Source organism: Salvia miltiorrhiza, chromosome 1 (assembly GCF_028751815.1).
Source record: "Salvia miltiorrhiza cultivar Shanhuang (shh) chromosome 1, IMPLAD_Smil_shh, whole genome shotgun sequence".
Classification (NCBI taxonomy): Eukaryota; Viridiplantae; Streptophyta; class Magnoliopsida; order Lamiales; family Lamiaceae; genus Salvia; species Salvia miltiorrhiza.
This window is the reverse complement of record NC_080387.1, coordinates 73,960,517-73,985,314: the sequence shown is the minus strand read 5'-3', so window position 1 is coordinate 73,985,314 and position 24,798 is coordinate 73,960,517. Positions and strand designations below refer to the sequence as shown.

At 34.0% G+C, this 24,798-nt stretch overlaps 1 protein-coding gene and 1 pseudogene across 1 annotated transcript; both read left to right on the top strand.

Moving 5' to 3' along the window:
- Positions 1-254: 254 nt before the first annotated feature.
- On the top strand, positions 255-1,176 carry LOC131013012 (protochlorophyllide reductase, chloroplastic-like; annotated as a pseudogene).
- Positions 1,177-7,520: 6,344 nt separating this feature from the next.
- On the top strand, positions 7,521-13,902 carry LOC131006098 (putative disease resistance RPP13-like protein 3). Its single transcript, XM_057933244.1, has 3 exons — positions 7,521-8,050; positions 10,938-12,937; positions 13,516-13,902. Exons 1-3 carry the CDS (start codon positions 7,607-7,609, stop codon positions 13,733-13,735), a joined length of 2,664 nt encoding a protein of 887 aa, XP_057789227.1. The 5' UTR covers positions 7,521-7,606; the 3' UTR covers positions 13,736-13,902.
- The last annotated feature ends 10,896 nt before the right edge of the window (positions 13,903-24,798 follow it).

Here is a 24,798-nt window from a genome sequence, read left to right as displayed (position 1 = left end):
TACGTTTTCCTTTTTGGGCCGTCCCACGAATCTTGACACGTTTCCTTTTTTTGCAATAATTATTACCTTCTCTCTCCTACTTTATTACCTTTATTATATTCTCTCTCCTACTTTATCACTTTTATTACCTTCTCTCTCCTACTTTATCAATTTTATACTTTATTAATTACACACTAAAAACACTAATCTACAACTCCTTAATTCCCGTGCCGAACCCAAACGTGTCAAGACTCGCGGGACGGAGGGAGTAATTAAGATATTTTTCCAAGATTTTGTCAATGGCTTTGCAGGCTGCTACTCTTCTTCCTTGTGCATTTTCCATTCACAAAGAGGTTTTCTTTTCTTTCTTCATTTTTCAACATCATGTATTTCATACTACATTGTACAATAAAACAATCATTTTGTGCAGGGAAAATCCGGCGCCTCTTCCAAGGACTCATGCCTCTTTGGAGTAACATTTTCCAACCAAATCAAAGCTGATTCTTCACTGAAAACGAAGGTGAAAAAATCAAGAGCTTTTCTCAAAAAAATATGAATGTTGTTTCAATCAAGAATCGAGTTGAATTTGTGCAGAGAGAGTTGGGGTGGAGGATTAGAGCGCAGACAGCCGGCCACGCCACAAGGGAAGAAGACTCTCCGGTGGTGGTGACCGGAGCCTCGACCAATAAGAAGGCCGGCAAATGGCACGTGATCATGGCGTGCCGTGACTTCCTCAATCGGCGGGGATGGCCAAGGAGAACTACACCATCGTGCACTTGGACCTGGCGTCACTCGACAGCGTGAGGCAGTTCGTCGACAACTTCAAGCGTACAGGGCAGCCTCTGGATGTGCTCGTGTGCAACGCGGCCGTGTACCAGCCGACCGCAAGAGAGCCTTCGTTCACAGCCGAAGGGTTCGAGCTGAGCGTGGGCACCAACCATCTCGGCCACTTGGTGAATTCGGACTATCCATCGAGGCGGCTCTTAATCGTTGGCCGGGAACGTGCCTCCGAAGGCAAACCTTGGAGATCTGAGAGGCCTCCAAGGCGGGCTCAACACGTCGTCCATGATAGACGGTGGGGACTTCGACGGGGCGAAGGCGTACAAGGATAGCAAGGTGTGCAACATGCTGATAATGCAGGAGTTCCACCGGCATCACCTCATTTGTGATAGGATTATACTCCCTCCGTCCCATTAAAGTTGGCAACATTTCTATTTTGGGTGTCCCACTAAAGTTGGTCACTTTTTAAAAATGGCAAAAGTTTACTTTAATTAAGTCAACAATTACTCACTAATTTGGTCAACAATTGTAGGCCACTCTCTAAAAATGTCAAAATTACTTTAATTAAGTCAACAATTACTCACTAATTTGGTCAACAATTGTAGGTCACACTTTATTAAAACATATAATACTCAATTTCTTAATCTCCGTGCCGAAACGAATGTTGCCAACTTTAGCGGGACGGAGGGAGTAATATGTATGTGTGTGCACTATATCTTAAAATACGATAATATTTCTCCCGTCCATGAAATGTTGTCTTAATGTGCTATTTTGGTCATTTCACAAAAAAATGTCCTAATTTTTTTTAGTAATAATTTGTGGGCTCCTTTCTTTACTCAATAAATAACATAACATAAATTTTAAAAAACTCGTGTCTTTCTTTCTTAGGACAATATTTCGTGGACGGAGGGAGTACTAATTTTAAACTATATAATGAATATTTAAATATATATTTAGAATGACTTGTAAATTTTTAGATTGGGACTTGCCGGGTTTTGGGCCTTCTTATTGGTCGGATTGGGCCTATGTGGATGGGTTTCTTTAGGGATTCGCTTGAGAGCTAGAGTTTCAATGGGCTGACGATGTTGGGCCTCACTCTCTCATTTATTTTTCGAACTTTGCTTTGTGCGATTTGGCAAATTTTTTTGTTTTGTATTTATCTTTTGTACTCTTTTATAGATTAATAATATTAAATAAAAAAAATTTAAAGGTTGCAGCACAATTAATTCGAATTCAATATATTCGGCCATGACATTAATTATTCTACCACTAGGTCAACACATGCACTTATTGTAGCTAAAGGTTTGAGTTTAATTGTGAATAAGGTTTGAGTTTAATTGTGAACAAGAAAACAACAGAAGTTAGAAACAGAGGGAAATGGTGTCTCACCTTTTAATTTCGTACGATTTTGAATAATGTTTTCATATCGTATCCAAAATTATCAGCTCTATATAATATAATAATGGCCAAGCATATACAATTTTTACATACCGAGTCGGGCTTGCTACTAACCTGATTTTCTTTTGGTGAAATAAAATCATTTAATAATGAATACTTCAAGAAAATAGCTTTAAAATTTTATAAGGACTAAACAACTTGTTAATTTAAAACTGTGTGACAATGAAGATCCCTAATAATATTATTTTACAAGTTAAGCTTAATGAAAGACGAAATTAACTTGAAATCAGTTTTGAATTTTTGTTAAGTACTTGAAAGAAAATATGAAAATAATTTTCTTTTTAGTTGACCGTAGTACCCTTTTTAATTCATTAAAAATTGTTCAGCTAATTTTCGATGCAGTATAGAATATATCTACCATTTAATTTTGACCGTTGGATTGAAGCAATTGAACGGTACTGATTACTTCTCTATTCTTTATCTTAAGGGATTTTTCTATAGATACTAACCATATATATATATATATGGTGCGGTTATAGTGAGAACCACAATTATCGTGAGAACATAAGAACCAATAAAATTACTGCATCTGCTATACAAATTAATGCATCCGCTATTAAATTTAATGCATCTGAAAAAAATAATTTTTTTGCTCCCTTCAGGATTCGAACCCAGCACCTGCATCCATCCACCAAGATGATGCATCCACCGTAGATCTTGATGATCGAATGACTTAAAATGGTTCTCTGTTCTTATTTTATTAGTGGTTCTTATTTGAACCTCTCCCTATATATATATATATATATATATATATATATATATATATATATATATATATATATATAGGGTAGGGTTAATATAAAAACCCCTCTTAAGATGAAAACTATGAACCAATTTAAAGTCATTGATTTAAATAAAATAGAGGGCTGAGATTAAACTACATATGCACAATTTCGATTGCATAGATGCACAGTTTCAATTGCATAGATGCACAATTTCGATTTGCTTGAGTATTTTGCATTGTTGGTTTCAATTGCATAAATTGCATATTTTTTAAGTGCACAGTAAAATATAATAGATGCACAGTTTCTTTTGTTGACTAAATCCTAACCATTAGATCTAAGATTTAAAAGGTCAAGATTAGGTTCCTAGTTCTCATTTTAACAGAGGTTTTTATTAGAACCTCTTCCTATATATATATATATATATATATATATAGGAATTGGTTCAATTGAGATTTATATATATATTGAGATTTTGAGATAAATGAACATATAAGTACATTTTGATGAACTTGTCAATTAATTTTTATGAACGCGCGTTGGTCTGGGGTTCAATCCCTACAAGTGGCGTGTTTTTTAAATAAATTAAATAGATTCATATGTTCATCAGTTATATTGGTTATGTTCAAAGAATTTATTGATATGTTCATTTATCTCAAAATCTCAAAATATTTCAAATCTCAATATAAGCTAACCCTATATATATATATATATATATATATATATATATATATATATAGGGGAGGGCTACGGTAAAAACACTTCTTAAAATATAAATATAAACGTTTTTTAATGTACGAATTTTATCCAACAGGGTTACGAATTCATCAAACATGGTTACGAATTGTGAAAAATAATTTTTTTCTACCTTTGGGATTCGAACCCAGGACCACGAATTCATTCAACAAGGTTACGAATCAACCGTAGATCTTAATGATCTAAGGGCTGAAAATCATTTATATTTTATACATTTAAGAGTGTTTTTATTCTAGCCCTCCCCTATATATATATATATATATATATATATATATATATATATAGAGAGAGAGAGAGAGAGAGAGAGAAAGGTCCCATGCATCGTAAAGATAATAATGTTAAAAATGATAATTAATTTTGTAAGTGGAGTGAGTGTCCTACCATGGGAGGAAGTGAATAAAAATAGTTAAGTATGTTATAAGCAGAGAAAAAATCCCACCATAAAGATAATAATATTAATAAAATTAATTAATAATTTTTTTTTAAATAATTTTCTCCCCAATCCCACCTCTGCCACCCCCACCCCTACCCAAAAAAAATTAATTTTTTTTTAAAATTTTTCTCCCATCCACCAACCCCCCTCCCCCCCCCCTTTAAAATTTTTCTCCCCACCCCTTTATAGGTCAAGAATTTGATTGAACAATGAAAAGGGCGTGTATAATTTTGTAATTTTTTGTTATCGTTTATTAAATAATCCGATCTATTATATTTGAAATTATGTAACAAAAGTGCGAGTGTTGATCGAAAGCTATAGAGACGAACGACATAAATATAATTTAAAAAAATGGGGGAGGGGTTGCGGTCGGTGGGGGTGGGGTGGGGCTGGGTAGAAAATTAAAAAAAAAAATTGGAAAAGGGGATGGGGAGAAAATTTTAAAAAAAAATTGGGGGGGTGGGGTGGGTAGGGGTGAGGGCGGTGGGGTTGGGGAGGAAAAAATTTTTTAAAAAAATTTTGCGGGGGGGGGGGGGGGGGGGGGGGGGGGGGGGGGGGGGGTGGGGGGGCTGGGGTGGGATTGGGGAGGAGAAAATTTTTGGGACTTGGTGTATGGGTTATTGGGTATCATTGGGTCCATGGGTCTTATTTGGCCCATGAGTAATTAACCTACTCGGACCATTTGAGTTTATCACTCAATGGTCCAGATCTGGTCCGGATCCAATAATTAACGGGTGGTTCCAAATCCAGAACCAGAATCATTTTAATGGTTCTGGTTTGGGTAATACCCACCCACTGACATCCCTAATTACTAGTATGACATTTACTAAATTTTCTAATACTTCGTCACAACAGCATAGTCCTTTTACTTGATCAAAATGCATCATTTTTCAAATGTGAAAAACAACGTATAAGATGCTTGCTTCAAATCCATCTATATTCATTTTATAGATGGATATGCAGCTCATTTAAGTTCATTCTATATTCATTTCGGAGAGAAGAAAAAAAAGTATAGTTTCGGATTTAAATCTACGGATCCTCTTATTTTTTTTATTTTTTATTTAGATCTAAGAATTAAAAAATGGATTTGAATCTGTATCCCTAATTGGTCGTTGACGAGTTTCAATTGGCTGAAAAGATTAGAACAAAACCATACCTGCTCAATTATTTATGACCTAAGTCACCTAACGATTAGCACTGTCATCGAAAGTCAAATTATGCCAGCTGCGGAAATAATATTTATTATTTCAAGAAAAGGAACATTTCACCGATAAATGCTTGTTTATACTACTTATTTGCTGAAGATATTATTTGGCTCATGTAAGAAATTTATATACGTACTATATTCTTTTATTCATGAAAAAATATTCAATATAAATTTTAAGTTAAAGATTTTGTTTAAAGATTATAACAAAAATTTTAGTTTGACGTTAAAATAATTAAAACTATATTTAAAATAAATAAATAAATTATAATTACTTAAAATTTAAATTAAATATTTTTTCTCTCTTTCCTATTTCCGCTTTCTCTTTTTCTTTTTCCTCTATACTCTTTTCTTTTGTTGTTATTATGTAATATTTGCGTTTTTGTTAATTCCGAAAATCAGTTCTTATAATAATTAATAACTTATACCATTTCGTCCCCCAAATAATTTTATATTTTTCCTTTTTGGAAAAATATTTTATATATTTTTTATCAGATAAGAAAAGTAAAAAAAATCTGAAAACAAAAAAAAAATACAACTTTTTAGGATCCTTATTACCTAACTGTTCTTAAGCCTTATTTTTTCCCATTAACAAGATTCTTACATACTAGTACATCATCGCGTGCATGAAATGTTTTAAAAAATTACAAAACGTCACCAATAATAAATGTGAGATTAATTGATAAAAAACATAAGAAATAAAAATTCAGTGTGAATCCTAGAACGAAATTAAAACGATGCACGTTATAATAAGAAACTGCTAAGAAATACTCCCTCTGTCCACGAAAGAACTTCATATATTTTCTTTTTGGGTTATACACAAAAGAACTTCCTACCTATTTTTGGACTATACCCCACCACTTATAATAACTCTTATTTTCACTTTTTCACCTCTCAATATTAATTATAATACTTTTCACCACTTCCAATACACTCAACAACTTTATCTTCACTTTTAATACACTCAATAATATTTTTCTTAAGACGTGTGCCACTCCCTCCCTAGGAAGTTCTTTCGTAGACGAAGGGAGTAGTATGATAGCTAATTAAAGAATGAGACTTTAAATCTGAATACATATAACTTATTTGCATATATCTTCAGCAAACAAGCATTAACAAACATTAGTAAGTCAAATTAAATGTCCCTTTCCTTGATAATTGACTACAACGCTAATCGTTAATTAGCCTCAATAATTGAGAAGGTATGGTTTTATTCTAATTGAGTAATTCTACAGCCAAAAACCAACATATATTCTTTTCCAAATTTTCACCATTACCAACTATTCCGACTTTCGCTGCCTCCGCCGCCGCTGCAACCAGAGAAAATATGTTGCCCGGAAATTTATACCACCTACTTGATATTTTTATTACATAGAAACAAACAAGGTATAAAATAGTAAATTTATACCTCCGTCCCACGAATCTTGGCACGTTTTCCTTTTTGGACCGTCTCACGAATATTGACACATTTTCAAATAAGGCAATAATTATTACTTTCTCTCTCATATTTTATCAATTTATTACATTTTATCTCATACTTTATCACTTTTATGCTTTATTAATTATACACTTAAAACACTAATCTACAACTCCTTAATTTCCGTGCCGAAACCAAACGTGTCAAGATTCATGGGACGGAAGTAGTGCAATCCTACTTTTCATAAATAAATGTCTCATTCCTTTTTTTGGCAAATAACTACAAGGCGGATTAACTAATGGGCCCATTATTTATTGTCTCTCAATAATTTCAATATATTTTTCTTTCTCCACCAACTCAGTTTATCTTCTAATTACACATTCCTTAATCTCTGTGCCCAAAAACAATGAAACAATTGTAATGAAACGAGTTCAAAATTATTTAAGGTCATTATCTTATGGCGATTTGCAAAAATATGTCACTATTTTTCGAACTTGCAAAAATAGGCCAATTATTTTAATTTTTGGTATTCTTAGGCTACATATGTAGCCAATCAAGTTATTTTGGGCCACATTTTGACCCCAAAAAATGGCCTATAAATGCTGAATCGAGCTCAAATGTGGTCTAAAAATACCAAAAACTAAAATAATTGGTTTATTTTTGCAAGTCCGAAAAATAATGGCCTATTTTTGCAAACCGCCCTAAGATAATGGCCTTAAATAATTTTAAACTCGTAATGAAACAGTCCGAGTATATAACTAAGGCTTGTTTGTACAAGCAACGCGAAGTCTTGAAAAACTCTGCACGCGTGTTTATATGTTTTCCACTGTGTGTGTCTCTCCCCTTTGAGAATTGAGATGGCGGAGGCTGCAGTGAGTTTCTTGCTGGAGCAACTGAAGGGGGTGGTGACAGAGTACAAAGAGCTCATCTCCGGAGCAGAAAATGAGTTCGACCAGTTGAGCAAGGAGCTTGGTATGCTCAAGGCTTTGCTCAAGCACCCGCCCATGGCGAAGGAGCAGGAGCCGCCTCTATTCAGAGAAATGGAGAAGCAGATAATAGAGGTCATCTACGAGGTTGAAGACACCATTGATACTTGCTTGTCCAAGGCTATCGAGGCAAAGGCCAAGTCCAAGAAGCATTCTTACAGATCAACAAAAAGTATCAGTCTCTTGAGAGAGGTGCAGTCCATTAGAGAAGAAAAAGTGTCGCCGATGTTGAAGAGAGCCGAGATCATGTCGTCTATGATGCAGATCCGCGATGGATCCGGCGCCGTCGATGATCAACGGACTAAATTGAAAAGGGTACGTAAACGCGCGCCTTCTCAGCCATTTCTTTTGTTTTTTGTCCTCGATTTCAGTTATGTATGCTTGTATTTGTTTGACTTGGGGAGGGTGATGAGGTTTAAACTCTAGATTTGGCCGAGCTTATAAGCTCTTTAAAACAGCTTCTAGTTGTTACTTACTCTCTCCTGTCCGTGAAAAAGAGTCCCATTTGAGGTTCGGCTCGGGTTTTAAGAAAATTGTTAAAGTATGTATAAGCGGGATAAAGGTACACTTTGTAGAGGTAGTATTAGTACAAAAAAGTAGAATAAAAGTATATTTTTAGTTATATACTAATAGAAAAAGAGCCTAAGCATTCTATGGGACAACTTGTGGATGGCCTATTTTACCCCTATTATATATTTTATATTATATATTTATAAAATAAATCTAATACTTTTTAATAATCCAAACTAAAACATAGGCATTTTAATAATTCAAACTTGATAAGAGTAGATTTCTTATCGCATTAGAATTCTATTTAATTTTACATATATCAGATCTAATACTTTATAATAATCCAAACTAAAACATAGACATTTTAATAATTCAAACTAAAACGTATTTACGTCAAATTATAAATATGATAAGAGTAGATTTTTAATTGCATTAGAATTCTATTTAATTTTGAATTTATGAATTGATCCTATAAAAAGAGCCTTATGCACAACATGTGGATTGCCTATTTTACCCCTATTACATATTTTATTTTAAGGTATATTATATATTTATAAGAATATATTATTCATTAGATATTAAACTAAATCTATATGTTATATATCTATAGCTATTGATAAAGCTTATAAATAAATATATTCATTCAATAAATTATATATCTAATAAAAGTAATAAATTAATAGATTTTCTAAAATAATAAATTATCAAATAAAATAACATTATTTACACGTACAACGTACGTTCTTTCTGCTAGTTGGAATAAAAGTACAATTTGTAGTTAAATGTAAGAGAAAATGTATGATGTGATGGTTCAAAAAGGTAAATAAGATTCATTTTTATGGACAAAAAAAAGTTTACAAAAATAATTCAATTATGACCTTTTATTTTCATCATATATTATTCTAATTTAATTTTCTCTCTCTAATTAAAAAATTCTCTCTATATATTATAAGTTTAATTATCCAAGCAATTTGACAACTTATAAGTTATAAGCTCTTAAAACATTACATCGTATAATATCTTGAAACATCGTCTTATAAGCTCTTTAAAATAAGCTTAGCCAAACATTCTCTTATATATATGCTTGTTGAGAGGTAACTTTTTACGGAAAATGATCTAACAAAATTATTCTTGTTCTGAGTTGGAAAACAAGAGAATGAAAATTGTCGTTAATATTGTAAACTTTCCCCTAATCTACTCATGTTCATCCTTTGTGGTTTAGTAGCAAATGTTTACATTCGCACAAAATCTTTCATGAGGATGTTAGCATAGTGCGGATTATATACAAACTTTAATAAAACTAGCAGAAAGAGTTGTACGTATAATTAATATGATTTTATTTTTATTTGATAAAATAAAAAATATAAATATAATATTTATTATATTTAAATTTTTAATTAACAATTTGATCTATTTAATTCTATTACTATATGTTTTAGAAAATTTATTAATTCATTACTTTTACTAAATACTCCCCCGATCTCCCAAATAACTTCATATATTTTTTTTTGGGACGTCCTCAAATAACTTTCTACCCATTTTAGAACATTACACCAATACTAATAATATTTTATTTATTCTTATTTTTCAACCTTTCATCATTTTCAATACTCACTCTATACACAAAAAAGTGCCCCATTTGGGTGCCGGCACGGGTATTAAGAAATGTGATAAAGTTTGTTTTGAAAGTTAGAGTAAGGATAGTGCTAATTGCATGGTTTAAATAAAATGATGAGTTTATTAATGTCATAAGTTGTAAATAAGTTGAAAAATAAAGGGTATGAATGTACAAAAAGATAAACAAAGCACTTTTTTGTGGACAAAAGAAAATAGGCAATAGGGCACTTTTTCGTGGACATGTATATAGAGTACTAATTATAACACTTTTTCACCATTTTCAATACTAATTGTACTCCATCTGTCCCGTTATTCATCGCACATGCTTTTAGGCACAAAGACTTTAAAAAATTGCTTAAGAATGTTCAAGATCGAAACAAGATGGTGGGGAACTTTGGTGAGGGTGGAGGCAGCGCGGGGGAAGGAGACCGACTTAAAGTTGAGTTGTTTGTCATTTTAAGAAAAAATAGGCAATCTAAAGCTTTACTTGACAAAATTAATTACACTCCTTATATTTTCTTAATTTTGACCCAATTATAAATAAATTATTTTCGAATAATTTCAAAATTAATAAAATAATTTTGAATAATTAATAAATTATTTTAATAAATAAATTAATTTCAAAATAAATAAATACAGAGTATTTATTAATTTTAAAATTAATACACAAATTCTCCTGTGCATCCGGGTGTACAGTGTTATTTCGATAATATGATATGTCATTTAATGTTAGTGTCATTTCAATATAGTATTAGTATCATTTCAATATCTATACATATTGTTGAAAACTCAAATGAGGCTGTTGGTTTTTTAGTATTGTTTATTGAGTTTTCTCATAAGCGTTCTGCGTGTTTGTAAAAGACAGTTTCTCTCTTATGTTGTTTAATGGTTGAGTTGTAAACCTTTTATTTATTTGGGAAGTACTTAGGTTTTTGACTTGAAATAATTTAACTTCGGGTAATTGAAAGTTTTCTCTAGGGGAAGCCTGTAATCAAAGTGGATATTCAATTAATCTTGAGTGATAAATCCATTGGCACTGGATCTAATCCTAAAATTTTGTGTCTCTTTCACATAGGATAAACCAATCAGGCAAAACAGAGTGGTAGGTTTCGAAGATGAGGTAGAGACCATAAAGGGCTATCTCATGCCAGAAACAGAAACGGCGCGGCTCGATGTGATCCCGATCATCGGTATACCTGGACAAGGAAAGACAACATTGGCATGGGAGATTTACCAGAACGAGAGCATTCGTTACAATTTCCCCATTCGCATTTGGGTTTACATCTCTCAAAAGTTCAACAGCAGGGATGTATTCCTCCAAATCCTCAAAAAATTCACCACCAACCAACAAACGTCTGATCTCAACGATGACGAGCTGGCTTACACGGTGAAGGAGTGTTTGGAGGAGAAGAAATTCTTGTTAGTCTTAGATGATGTATGGAGTGTGGGTGCGTGGGAAGGAATCAAACAAGTGTTGCCGCTGGAGAATGGGAAGGGCAAGGTGCTCATAACCAGTCGAGAGGAGGCCGTCGGGGTCGCCACTTGTGTTTATAGAAAGGCGCACAAGCTGCGGTTCCTGACTAAGGCGGAAAGCTGGACGCTGCTGCAGTATGAGGTGTTCGGTAGCTTGGAGGAATGCCCCGAAGAACTGAGCGCCATAGGGAAAAATATAGCCACCAAGTGTGATGGAGTGCCGTTAACAATAGTTGTGATAGGAGGTATTCTCCTGGACCAGCTAGGCAGGGGTGTGGCGATGGAGGGCTGGGAGGAAGTGTCTACAAATGTGAGTGATGCCCTGCAGAAAGACGAGGCGGAGCGCATAACCAGCGTTGTGAAATTGAGTTACGACAGACTCCCCGATGACCTGAGAAGCTGTTTTGTGTACCTGGGGGTGTTTCCTGAAGATTACGAGATTCCGGTTAGGGTGGTGTGTGGTTTATGGATTGCGGAAGGGTTTATACATCCCAAGTATGGCAGGAACTTGGAGGCAACCGCACAAGATAATTTGAATGATCTCATTAGGAGGAATTTGGTGAAGGTGGACAAAACAAATCCCATGGGCAAAGTTAAAACATTTCGTGTTCATGACATGATTCGTGCCTTCTGCATAATCATTTCTAAGAAGGAGAGTTTATTTCATGAGATTAAAAAACCCAGGACCGGAGTCTCTGAGCTTGATGAAGTGGAGAAGCTTCATCGTCTTTGTTTCCATTCCGATCTCTCCAACTTTCTCTCCCAAGGCCCAGAAGGTCCGCTTGTGCGTTCGCTTCTGTGCTTCTACGAGCAGCCGGTCGAGCTGAAACCAGAATACATATCAGTTATACCGGATGGCTTCCCTAAGCTGAGGATTCTGGAGTCCAAGTCCGTCAAATTTCACCAATTTCCTGGAAAGGTTACCAAACTAATTCATCTGAGGTACCTCACACTCTCCATTGATAACCTCGCAACTCTTCCGGAACCAATCTACCAGCTATGGAACCTACAAACTCTTGTAGTGGAGACGAAGATGCGTTCCATTACAATGAAGGCAAATGTGTGGCGGATGATTCGGCTGAGGCACTTCAAGACTAAAGCGGCCATAGTGCTCGACAACGAGTGGGAGGGCGAGGCGGGGCAGAACCTCCAAACACTGGAGAGGCTGTCGCCCGAATCTTGCACAGAGGCCGCCGCCAGAAGGGCTAAGAACCTCAAGACGCTGGGGATTTCCGGGAAATTAGCCAATATTTTCGGGGCCAAGTTCCTGGAAAAACTGTATCATCTCGAGAAGTTGAAGCTGGTGAATAGTATACCATATGAGCCAACACCGGAGGATCTGCAGCATAGTCTGCCCCCACCAAACTGTTTCCCGCCAAATCTGAAGAGGCTGACGTTGTCGAATACCTTCCTCGGGTGGCACCACGCGTCCACGTTGGCAATGATCAACGGCCTCGAGGTCCTCAAGCTGAAAGACGATGCATTTTCCGGGGTGACCTGGAAAGCTGTTGGCTATACCTTTCCCAGTCTCCAGCTCTTGCTCGTTGTCAACGCGGATTTACTCATCTGGGAGGTCGCCCCCGATGCCTTCCCTTGTCTCAAGTATGATTTCATCCTTTATGCTCATCAACTTGATCACTTGCACAGTAAAAAAAAAATTATTAATTATGTATGTGTGTGTTGGCCAAGCTGTAAAAAATTATGTTTGAGTCCTCTGTGGCGCGGCCTTTAAATTTCTTTATTTTAATACCGTTAAATTATTTTAAAAAAAAAATTAATAGTGTTTTATGTCCCGAACTTTCAGCATTTTCCACAAAATGTCCCGAACTTTCATTTTCTCCTATAAAACCTTGAACTTTCAGTTTTTTTTCATAAAATGTTCCGCTATACAAAATTCGATGACGGAAAGATGATAAAAAAACCCCGAACTTTCACCATTTTCCAACAATGGTAGTTCTTAGTATGGTTTTCCAACAATAGTGGTCCCCAAATTATTTCTTTAATTCATCTATTTGTCACCAGATTTTGTATAGTGGGACATTTTATGGAAAAAATTGAAAGTTCAGAGTTTTTTAGGAGAAAATGAAAGTTCGGTACATTTTGTGAAAAAATGCTGAAAGTTCGGGACATAAAACACTATTAACCCAAAAAAAAATTGGCTGACGATCACTCTCTATTAGGTACCTTGTTGTCAAGAATTGTGAGAACCTCAACAAAATTCCACAGAGCCTCGGAAAACGACTCCAGAGACTGGAAGTAGAGCGTCTTGGCGATTCGGCCATTGAGTCTGCCAGGGAGATTGCAAAATCAAAGAAGGGAGGCCAAAAAGGGAAATTTGCGGTCGATTTCGATCTCGTAGTAGGTCCCGTTTCTGAGGCCCATAAACCCACATCTAATTAGGTATGTTAAATGCTTGTTACTATGATCATCATACCTTCTGAACCAGACCACCGTTTCTCCACTTTGTTTTCTGTTTTCACTTCTTCTTTCCCGAGAGTGATGCGTTTTTTTCGGTTGTATTCCTGTGTAAGACTAATTTTCGAACACATAAGTATGTTTTTCAGTCTTGGCTGCGTCTTAATTTTTTTTTCATCACTCTTCTTGTCATAGTAACTTCTTAATTTTACGTGTTTTGTTTTTACCGTGGGAGGAAAGCTTGTGAATTTGTGATTAAAGTCCATACTAATACGAAAAAGAGTTTTCCGCACAATGCGTGGATTGCCCATTTTACCCATATTACGTACTCTCTCCGTCCGTCAAAAGTGGACCACTTTGGCTGGGCACGGGATTTAATAAAATTGGTGATAATTTTGATGTAGTGGAGAAAGGGTCCCACCACTTTATGAGATGTGTGGTTGAGATTGAATTTATGGTGGTTTTTTTGTAAATAAAGAGTGTTTGTAAGCATAAAAGATTAAAGTGGATGGTGGGACCATTTCTATAAAAGGAAAGTGGTATACTCTTTGCGGACGCCCGATATAGTAAAAGTGGTCAACTTTTGGCGGACGAAGCGAGTATTTTATTTTAAAGTTAATTTAACAATTGTCTACTTTCTAAGAAAGGAAGTTGGTTCCGCCACTTTTTTTTTTAGGGTTAATAGTGTTTTATGTCCCTAACTTTCAGTATTTTCCATAAAATGTCCTGAACTTTCAATTTTTTCCATAAAATATATCGATATACGAAATTCGGTGACAAAAAGATGAATTATCTCGTCGAAAGAAATATTTTGGGGACCGTCATTGTTGGAAAACCATATTAGGAACCATCATTATTGGAAAACGTCGAATGTTTGTGGTTTTTTATCATCTTCCGTCATCGAATTTAATTTGTATAATAGGACAGTTTGTGGAAAAAACTAAAAGTTCGGGGTTTTTTAAGAGAAAATGAATGTTCGGGACATTTTATGGAAATTGCTGAAAGTTCGGGACATAAAACACTATTAACTTTTTTTTATCTTTTTATTCTTTTATCATTTTCACCAAAATTCTCGTGTCCAAAAATAAGTAAACAGATTGTGACGAAGGGAGTAAAAAATTTCGGCTATATTTATAGGATTAATACTAGTATTGATTTATATATGAGGTTAGATTATGAGTAATTTAATAGAATAGATAAAAATGAAAAGGAAATGTAATAGAATAGGCGATGCTATACTATAAGATTGATACATTCTTTCGAGTTGAATTAGAAATCCACGATATATATCTGATATAATATGTAATCAATCCTTTTGAGTTGAATTAGTAATCCTTTATAACTAATACAAGCTAACTATAAAAATTTAGACATATCAAGATCCAGTCAATAAATTAAGGGTTAATAGTGTTTTATATCCCGAATTTTTAACGTTTTCCACAAAATATCCTAAACTTTCATTTTCTCCTAAAAAAAACCTCAACTTTCAAAATTTTCCATAAAAAATATCCCGCTATACAAAATTCGGTGACAAAAAAATGAATTATCTCGATGAATGAAATATTCAGGATGTAGTTACACTCACTCAAACAGAAGATTCGATAGTAAGTTCAAATGAAAACTTGTCTTTGAATTGATTAAAATCAAATAGTCCAATACCTATGATCCAAGAATGATCATACGGCCAATCGATTTTTTGTAATTTGTAGCAATGCTTCATGCTTAGAACTTTAAGCTTTGGGAAGCTTCCTTTATTCTTAATTTAAAGTCCTCAATTAACAAAAATGCACGAATTAATGAATCATTGTGAGCGTTCCCATTGATATATCTCATCACAAAACATAAAGAATACAAATGAAGCGAATGGAATAAGCCATGATTTTTTCCTTCAAAAGAAGAGTTCCAACTATGGAAAGTATTATCTCATCTTTGATTAGGCCGAAGAGATCAGAAAACTCAACCATATTTGAACATCACTTATTTCCACTAAAATCAATTTTTATGAACTGTTCCTCAAAGAAATAAAAATAACAGAAAGAAGACAGCAACAACAAGGGTTCTCAAGAATAAGATTAAAAGACTATTGACAATAAGCTCATGTAAATACTCAACAGGGATCTCATTTCAACAAATGTTCTCACAGCAATTCATATTAATAACGCATCAACCGATTACACATACTCCCTTCGTCCGCGATATCGTTTCCACATTGTGGGCGGCGCGGATTTTAAGAAAAATGGTGGATAGTAGTGGATATGTAGTGAGTGGAGTTTGGGTCCCACTATTGTTGCAAATGGAAGTTTGAGGACCCTACTTCTATAAATGAAAGTGGAAACGATATCGCGGACGGAGAAAGTATATAATATCATAATTAACAAAGCGAAAATCATGCATAACACACAGGAGGGTTGCAATCCTTGAATAAGAAACTATTGATTTCACACAAATCCAACTTACAAACACAATTCAGCACTCAAGTTTCATAATCCTCAACAAAAGCCAATACAAGTCACAATCCTTAAATTCATAACACAATGTGGTAATACAACAACAATTGAAACTATGGGATCCCTTCAGCTCTCTCATTTGCCTGAAAATTGATAAATGAACAATCTCAAACACAATGACTATTACAGAAGATATATATATATATATATATATAGGGGTGGGCTACCATGAGAGCACATCTTAAAATAAGAAATAAGAGCAATTTTTAATGTATGAATTTTATGTAGAACACGTATGAATTCGCTGTATAAAGGTATGAATTGTGAAAAATAAATTTTTGCTACCTTTGGGATTCGAACTCAGGACCATAAATCCATCCAACATGATTACGAATCAACCGTAGATCTTGATGATTTAAGGGCGGAAAATAATTCTTACTCCCTCCGTCCCATTAAAGTTGGCAACATTTCTATTTTGGGTGTCCCACTAAAGTTGGCCACTTTCTAAAAATGGCAAAAGTTTACTTTAATTAAGTCAACAATTACTCACTAATTTGGTCAACAATTGTAGGCCACTTTCTAAAAATATCAAAATTACTTTAATTAAGTCAACAATTACTCACTAATTTGGTCAACAATTGTAGGCCACACTCTATTAAAACATATAACACTCAATTTCTTAATCTTCGTGCCGAAACAAATGTTGCCAACTTTAGCGGGACGGAGGGAGTATTTTATATCTTAATAAATGCTCTTATTTTAGCCCTTCCCTATATATATATATATATATATATATATATATATATATATATAGGGGGCCGCTCCAATGAGACCCCCTAATTTTAGTGAGATCTAGGGCACGATCTGGTGCGTTTATTTTATCAATCCTATGGCTGATATTGTATCTAGAGGGTGATTTTTTTTCGCAGGGTTCGAATCCTGGAGGGAGCAGAATATTTTAAATTTTGTTATTCATCAGTATATACTGCATTGTTCATCAGTATATACGGCCATGTTCATCAGTATATATGTCTTATTCATTACGAATTTTTTAAATTTTATTTTTCATCAGTATATACATCTTGTTCACTAGATATACGTTTTGTTCATTAGTATTATATGTCTTATTTATTGTACTCATGTTACACGAAAAATAGGGGATCTCACTGGAGCGCGCCCCTATATATATATATATATATATATAGTCAATATTTAAAAATATAACAAAAACATATCAAAATTTAAATAAAGCCTATTGTGACATAAATTGATTTGATTAGTCTGAAAATTGGACCTTCATAGCTAAACCAACAACTCCGACCGTTATTTATTGGACCTTAGTACAATGGAAATTAAAAGGAACAAACTTAGCATAATAATTTTATTCATCATTTTTCCATGGATAAATTTATCCATCAAAATAAACGCAGCCTTAGCTTATAATCCTCAACAAAATCCAATAAGTCAGACATCTTAAATTCCAATGTCTCACCTTTCCGACTGTGTTATATATCCTCAGTCTTCATACCCCACCTGAAAATTAATACTCCCTCTGTCCACGAAAAAGTGCCCTACTTACTCCTTTTTTTTGTCCACGAAAAAGTGCCATGTTTACCTTTTTGTACATTCATACCCTTTACTTTTCAATTTATTTACAACTTATGTCATTAATAAATCCACACTTTTATTTAATCTATGCAATTAACCCACACAATTAATCCCATTTATTTATTTATTTTCATAATTTTCAGTTTATTTATTTATTTTCTTAATTTTCAGTTTATTTATTTATTTATTTTCTGAATTTCAAGTTTATTTATTTATTTATTTTTGAATTTTTAGTTTATTTATTTCCAGTTTATTTATTTATTTATTTATTTTCAGTTTATTTATTTATTTTCTGAATTTTCAGTTTATTTATTTATTTATTTATTTCCAGTTTATTTATTTTCCATTTTATTTAAATATTTATTTTCTGAATTTTCAGTTTATTTATTTATTTATTTTCTGAATTTCAAGTTTATTTATTTATTTATTTTTGAATTTTCAGTTTATTTATTTCCAGTTTATTTATTTATTTTCTGAATTTTCAATTTATTTATTTATTTATTTCCAGTTTATTTATTTTCCATTTTATTTATATATTTATTTTCTGAATTTTCAGTTTATTTATTTATTTATTTTCTGAATTTCAAGTTTATTTATTTATTTATTTTTGAATTTTCAGTTTATTTATTTTCCAGTTTATTTACTTATTTATTTATTTATTTATTTCCAGTTTATTTATTTTCCAGTTTATTTATTTATTTATTTTCTGAATTTTCAGTTTATTTATTTATTTATTTTCTGAATTTCAAGTTTAGTTATTTATTTATTTTTGAATTTTCAGTTATTTATTTTCCAGTTTATTTACTTATTTATTTATTTATTTCCAGTTTATTTATTTATTTTCTCAATTTTCAGTTTATTTATTTTCAAATTTTTAGTTTATTTATTTCCATTTTATTTATTTATTTATTTATTTCCAGTTTATTTATTTATTTTCTGAATTTTCATTTTATTTATTTTCCATTTTTTTATATATTTATTTTCTGAATTTTCAGTTTATTTATTTATTTATTTTCTGAATTTCAAGTTTATTTATTTATTTATTTTCTGAATTTTCCAGTTTATTTACTTATTTATTTATTTATTTCCATTTTATTTATATATTTATTTTCTGAATTTTCACCTAATAAAATAATGCCAAATAGTTAGTGCAGGATTAGTAAAAGTAACCACAATACATTAACACTACCCTTTTAGTCTTTTACACCACCTTTACACCACCTTTTTCAGCTTTCTTAAAACCCGTGCCAGCACCCAAATGGGGCACTTTTTCGTGGACGGAGGGAGTAGATAAATATAGGGTGTGAGAATACATAAATATTTAAGAGGATGATAATCAAGCAGCCATCTTGTGTTGTGTGAAATCAAGCAACTATCTTGTGAAATTCTCATTTATAGACTAAATAATAAGGAAAACAAAGGGAGCAACATAAAACACCTTACCTCACATAGAAGAACATTTTATAGCATACCAAAATTTAAATGAAGTGTATTATGAAGGTAATTAGAATTTGAAACCCCCTAATTAACTTGAATTATGCATTAAGAATAGGACATGAATTGATCGGCAGTTGCAAGACTAACCTTGTAAACTTGATGGTAACGGGTTTCTCGTCAAATGAAGAAGTGGCAGTAACATCAACAACGGTATCTGGATTTGGCTGTAATTGCACAGCACAAGTCAAAGCTACAGGATTGCAGTTTAATAATTCAATCATTCCGGACTCACGATGAGACAACCAGTGGAACTCTTGTAGTTTGTAGCAATGTTTCATGCTTAGGTGACTAAGCTCAAGGAAGCTCCCAGATCTTGGTTTCCATTGCACCAAATCACTGTCTTCAATTGGAAGAAACAAAAGTCTCAAAAAACTTTCCTCTCGCGCTTCCCACTTGGGACCCCGGAAGGCGTAGGCTCGCAATTTGAGCACTTCAAGATATGGCAACGAGCCAATTACATCCATGTATTCCCAAAAAAAACCCATGCCACTCAAATGCAGCTTTCCCAACCAACGTAGCAACTTCAATGAACTAGGAAAAGCATGATCATACTTAATCATGGGATTCACAATGCTACATTTCAGTGTCTCCAAATCAATAAGTGTTGAAACACAATCAAAGCAACTGAAAGGTCATTACAGTCATCAGAGTTCCAAGATAGTACAAATGCTGACATTCACATCTACAAGTGTTGAGAGAACTTATCCAACAATGATACTAAATAGAAAGATAGTCAAGTACAATGGGCGAAATAGACCAAGCACTACAAAAAAAAAAGATTCTATCAGTGACATGAGGTTTGGTAGCTAATATCCATGTCACAAAAATTAGTGACATTCGAAAGTGTACCCATCATCAATTGTCACTAATTTACACATATAATAGCTACCAAGCCTCATGTTACTAGTGAATTTTCTTTTTATAGTGATGAAGATAACACTAACTGTGAGCCATGTAACTAGAAACACGATCCAAAGGGAAACAACTCGTGCCATCTGCCCCACCCTTTTCGTAAATGCCACATAATTTAAGGAATTTCCGGCTACCGCCTGCTCGTCCTCTTTGTTCATCCTGAAAAATTTAAAGAACCCGATTTACTTTTGCAAATATAACTCATCCTATCTTCCTGGTCTGATCTTGGTGAAATAGAATCTTTTAATAAAGAATACTTGAGAAAAATAAGCTTTGTAGTTTCAAAACAAATAAATAACTTCTCGGTTTAAATCCCTGACAATGAATACCCCTAATAATAATATTTTACAAGTAAGCCAAATGAAAGACGAAATTAGCTACAAATTAGAGTTTTGAATTTTTGTTAAGTACTTGAAAATAAATGTGGAAATAATTTTTTATTTATATTGAGAGATCAATTAAATTGACATACATAAGATTTGAGTAGTCAAATAATTATATAAATATATAATGAAACAAATGTTGTAAAAGAAAATAGACATTTAAAGGTATAAATTTTTGTTATCCATCCTGTTCTATGGATAAATTTATCCATATCCATCAAAATAAACGCAACTTAAGTTTCTTAACCATCATCCAAAACAAACATATTGGCTCCCAGCAGAAATATAACACAACCCAGTGGTCCCAATCCTTTCAATTTATATGCAAAGCTGAACTGAATATCTCCTATTCTGATACATAAAAATACAAATATTTCATAGCAAAACATAGCAGAACAACCAAAAAGATTTAGCAAAACAACAGTCTATAACTAACTAACCAACTATCACTAACCAACAGAATCTTTTCTCACACAGCAATGCATCCAACAGCCAAACTAACGAATCCTATAAAACATTTTCAACTCCCAAAATTAACTTGAAATATATATTAAGAGTAGGAAATGAATTGATCAGCAGTTGCAAGACTAACCTTGTAAACTTGATAGTAATGGGTTTCTCGTCGAAAGAAAAAGTGGCAGCAACATCAACGCAAAACCCTGGGTACAGTTGTAATTGCTTAGCACAAGTCAAAGCAACAGGATTGCAGTTCACTAATTCAATCGTTCCACTCATTAAATGAGATGGCCAGTGGATCTCTTCAAGTTTGTAGCAATGTTTCATGCTTAGGCAGGCTAGTCGATGGAAGCTTCCAGAACTTGGTTTCCATTGCACCAAATCACTGTCTTCAATTAGAAGAAATGCAAGTTTCATAAAACTTCCCTCTTGCGTTTCCCACTTTGAACCCCGAAACGCGTAGGCTCGCAACTTGAGCACTTCAAGAAATGGCAAAAGGCCAATTACATACATGCATTCCCAAGAAAAACCCATTCCGCTCAAATGTAACTTTTTCAATCCACCTGGAAACGATAATGTACTAGGAAATGCATAGTCGTACTTAACCACGGGATTCATGATATAACATTTCACTGTCTGCAAACTTCCAAGTCTTGAAATACAACAAAAGCAACGTAAAAGGTCATTAAGGTCATCATAAGGCGTTAGCTCGATCTGAAATCCTAGTTTCCTTATATGAGTAGCTTTTTGGGAGAGATCCAAGATAGTACAAATCCTGGCATTCACACCTACGAGTGTTGAGAGTTTTTCCAAAGAAGCAGAATGAGATGGAGCTACAAGGCTCTTCCCCAATATCTCAATATGCTCTAACTCTATCATATCCCATATTTCTATTGGTACATACGATGGAGCTCTACAAATTCTAATGTTGTTATGCGGATGGATAATCAAGACTCGAAGATTGAAAAGATTGGATATGGTTGTAGGGAGTTCTCCATTGCAAGTCAGAGCAAGGTACTTTAGTAGGACTAGTGTAAGAATTTCTGTTGGGAAAGTGTACAAACGTAGATTAAGAGCATCTAGTTTCCCAAGCAACTTGAAATCATCACCTATTGGGATTGGATATTGGTGATATGGACCAAAAAAAAGGAGAGAACTTGTAGATGATGCACAGTTCAATCTCACGGAGTTGCAAAATTCTTTGATGACAAATAAAAGGTTATTTTCAAGACATAAGCAATGCTGACCTTTTACACCATCTTCTAAGCCATCAACAAGCTTTTTTAAGACATGATAAAACTTGTTCTTCCGAGCCTCTCCTCTGCACACGTGCCGCCAAGAAGAATGAAGCCGGCAACTTTTAAACTTGGGAAAAAAAGTCCACCACAAACTTTTAAACCTTGTATGCCTCCACAATGTGCTAAAAATGCTCCTTTTGCTGAATAAAGCAAGATTTCTAAGACTACAAAGCTCGTCCAAACATCGCCAGACAGAATTCTCCAAAGATTGTTTTTTGTTTGTCTCATGAAACCAGCCCTCAGTGGCTAACATATTCATGAGCTTGGAAAGGGGAATGTCATAATCTGGAGGGAAGACTCCCATATACAAAAAAGGCATTTTGAGATATTGAGGTAAGTAGTCGTAACTTGGGAAAAGTACCTTTGATATCTCATTATATGCATCCGTGAAGACTGAATTTCGCATATCTGCTACATCGTCCCAATATTTGGGGTCTGTATTATGGGCTTTTGAAAGGATGTCAGCCACTGTGACTATGGTGAGAGGAAGACCTTCACAGTTCTTCGCAATTTTGGTAGCGGCTTTGTCAAGCTGAAAAGGACAATCCTTTTCACCAAACACCTTCTCGCATAATAGCTCCTTACTTTCTTCTTCATTCAAAAACCGCACCAATATTATTGAAACATGTTTAGGGCTTGACAAAGTTATGCTTTGGTCTCGAGTAGTAACCAAAATCTGAATTGAACTATGATGTATGTCTAGAAAGGATATGTCTAAGGAATCCAATATCTCTCTCTCCCACACATCATCGAGCACAATCAGGCATTTCTTTCCATGCAATCTTTCTAAGTAGGCACCTAATTCGTCATCTCCTTGTGTGATTCCAAACATTTGAGCTAGAATCTCTCGTGAAACATCATCGAATTGAGATTTTCTTCCTACCCTGACCCACGCACGATGCTCGAAGCATCTCACGATTTCAGGATCTTCAAAAGCTGCCTCAGCGAGAGCAGTCTTCCCAACGCCTGCAGTCCCAACAAGTGCCGTGCATTTGTCAACGCTACCCCTTGCCATAATATCCCCTTTGAGTTGTTGGAATTGATCCGATAATCCAATCATCTTTGACTTGGTCCCAGCTCTTGAGTTAGTAGATTCGACCTCGTCATCCTCAGGCATATTGTGTACTTGATAAATGTATTTCTCCTCCATATCCTTAAGCCTCTCGATGAAGGTACGCACATGATGTTGTAGGAACTGCAGATCAATGGAGAATCTCATTCTCTCAACCCCAACATCATCTTCTAGACTTGTGGATTGTGAAGCCTCAGATTCACTCATTATTCTTGGAGTGCAGAATTTTCTTCCTTTGAGTTTCTGCACCACCAGTCTTCTTCTTCTTCTTCTTCTTCTTCTTCTTCTTCTTGTAGTTGTGTGGCTTTGTAATGGAATCTGTGGCTGTGAGGGAAGTGATTCCATCAAGCTTTGGGATTCCCATACTCTGTTTTTCATTTCATCATCTACTTGGTCTGCAGGAAACTGTGAAAGAATCTGTTGGTAGAGAAGGGATTCCAATAAGTCTTGGAATTCCCAAATCAACTCTTTGATTCTTCCATCCACAGCATTCACCTCCTTCCTGCTCTTGCTTGTTCTTGTCCTGTCCAATCCTTCCAAAATATCTTGCAACGGCCGCAACTGATAGTAGGCGAGTTGTATGATTTGTGGAGAGGGCTCAAGGAGGCTAAAATGAGAAGAATGGAGAATATAATCAATTGTATTCCTCAGCGAATTCACTGCACCATATGCCGTCATTTCTCTCTGGTTGTGGCGGCGGCGGCGGTGGTGGGAGGAATGAAGTCGGAAGAGCTGGTAATGGTGAAAATTTAAAAAAGAATATAACCATAACTACACAATTATTGAAGCTAACGATGAGCATTGCCATCGAAAGTCAACTTATGCCAGCTGCGGAATTAATATTTTTTTAATTCAACTTAGCTGCGGAATTAATATTTTTTTAATTCAACTTATGCTTGTTTATGTTTTTTTGTTTTCTGTATGAAAATTTTCCATTGAAATAATCGCATGTCAACGCTTGAGCGAACCCACATGGCCACACCCATATTTGAAGCTATAAATTTATCAAAGTGATGATCATATTTTTTATATCTTGTTTGATTTGAAAGATAATACTATATTTATTCACTATTCATAAGATGGTATAAAGTTAATAAGTTATATCAATCTCTCTTAGATATAAAATTATCCCTCTCCCAAGAGAAAATGTGCCGCCCGTAAATTACACTTGAATAGTTATAAGAAATTTCGCAATGATGGACTTAATTAATATTGATAAATTATCATCAAAAAAGTTAATACTGAAAAAATTTAAATAAGTATTCCTATATACTTACACTAGTGCGCAACCCATCGAAATTCGACGAGAAATTATTTTAACTTATTATATAAATTATTTTAAATTCATTTAATTTAAGATAATATAGTTGAAATT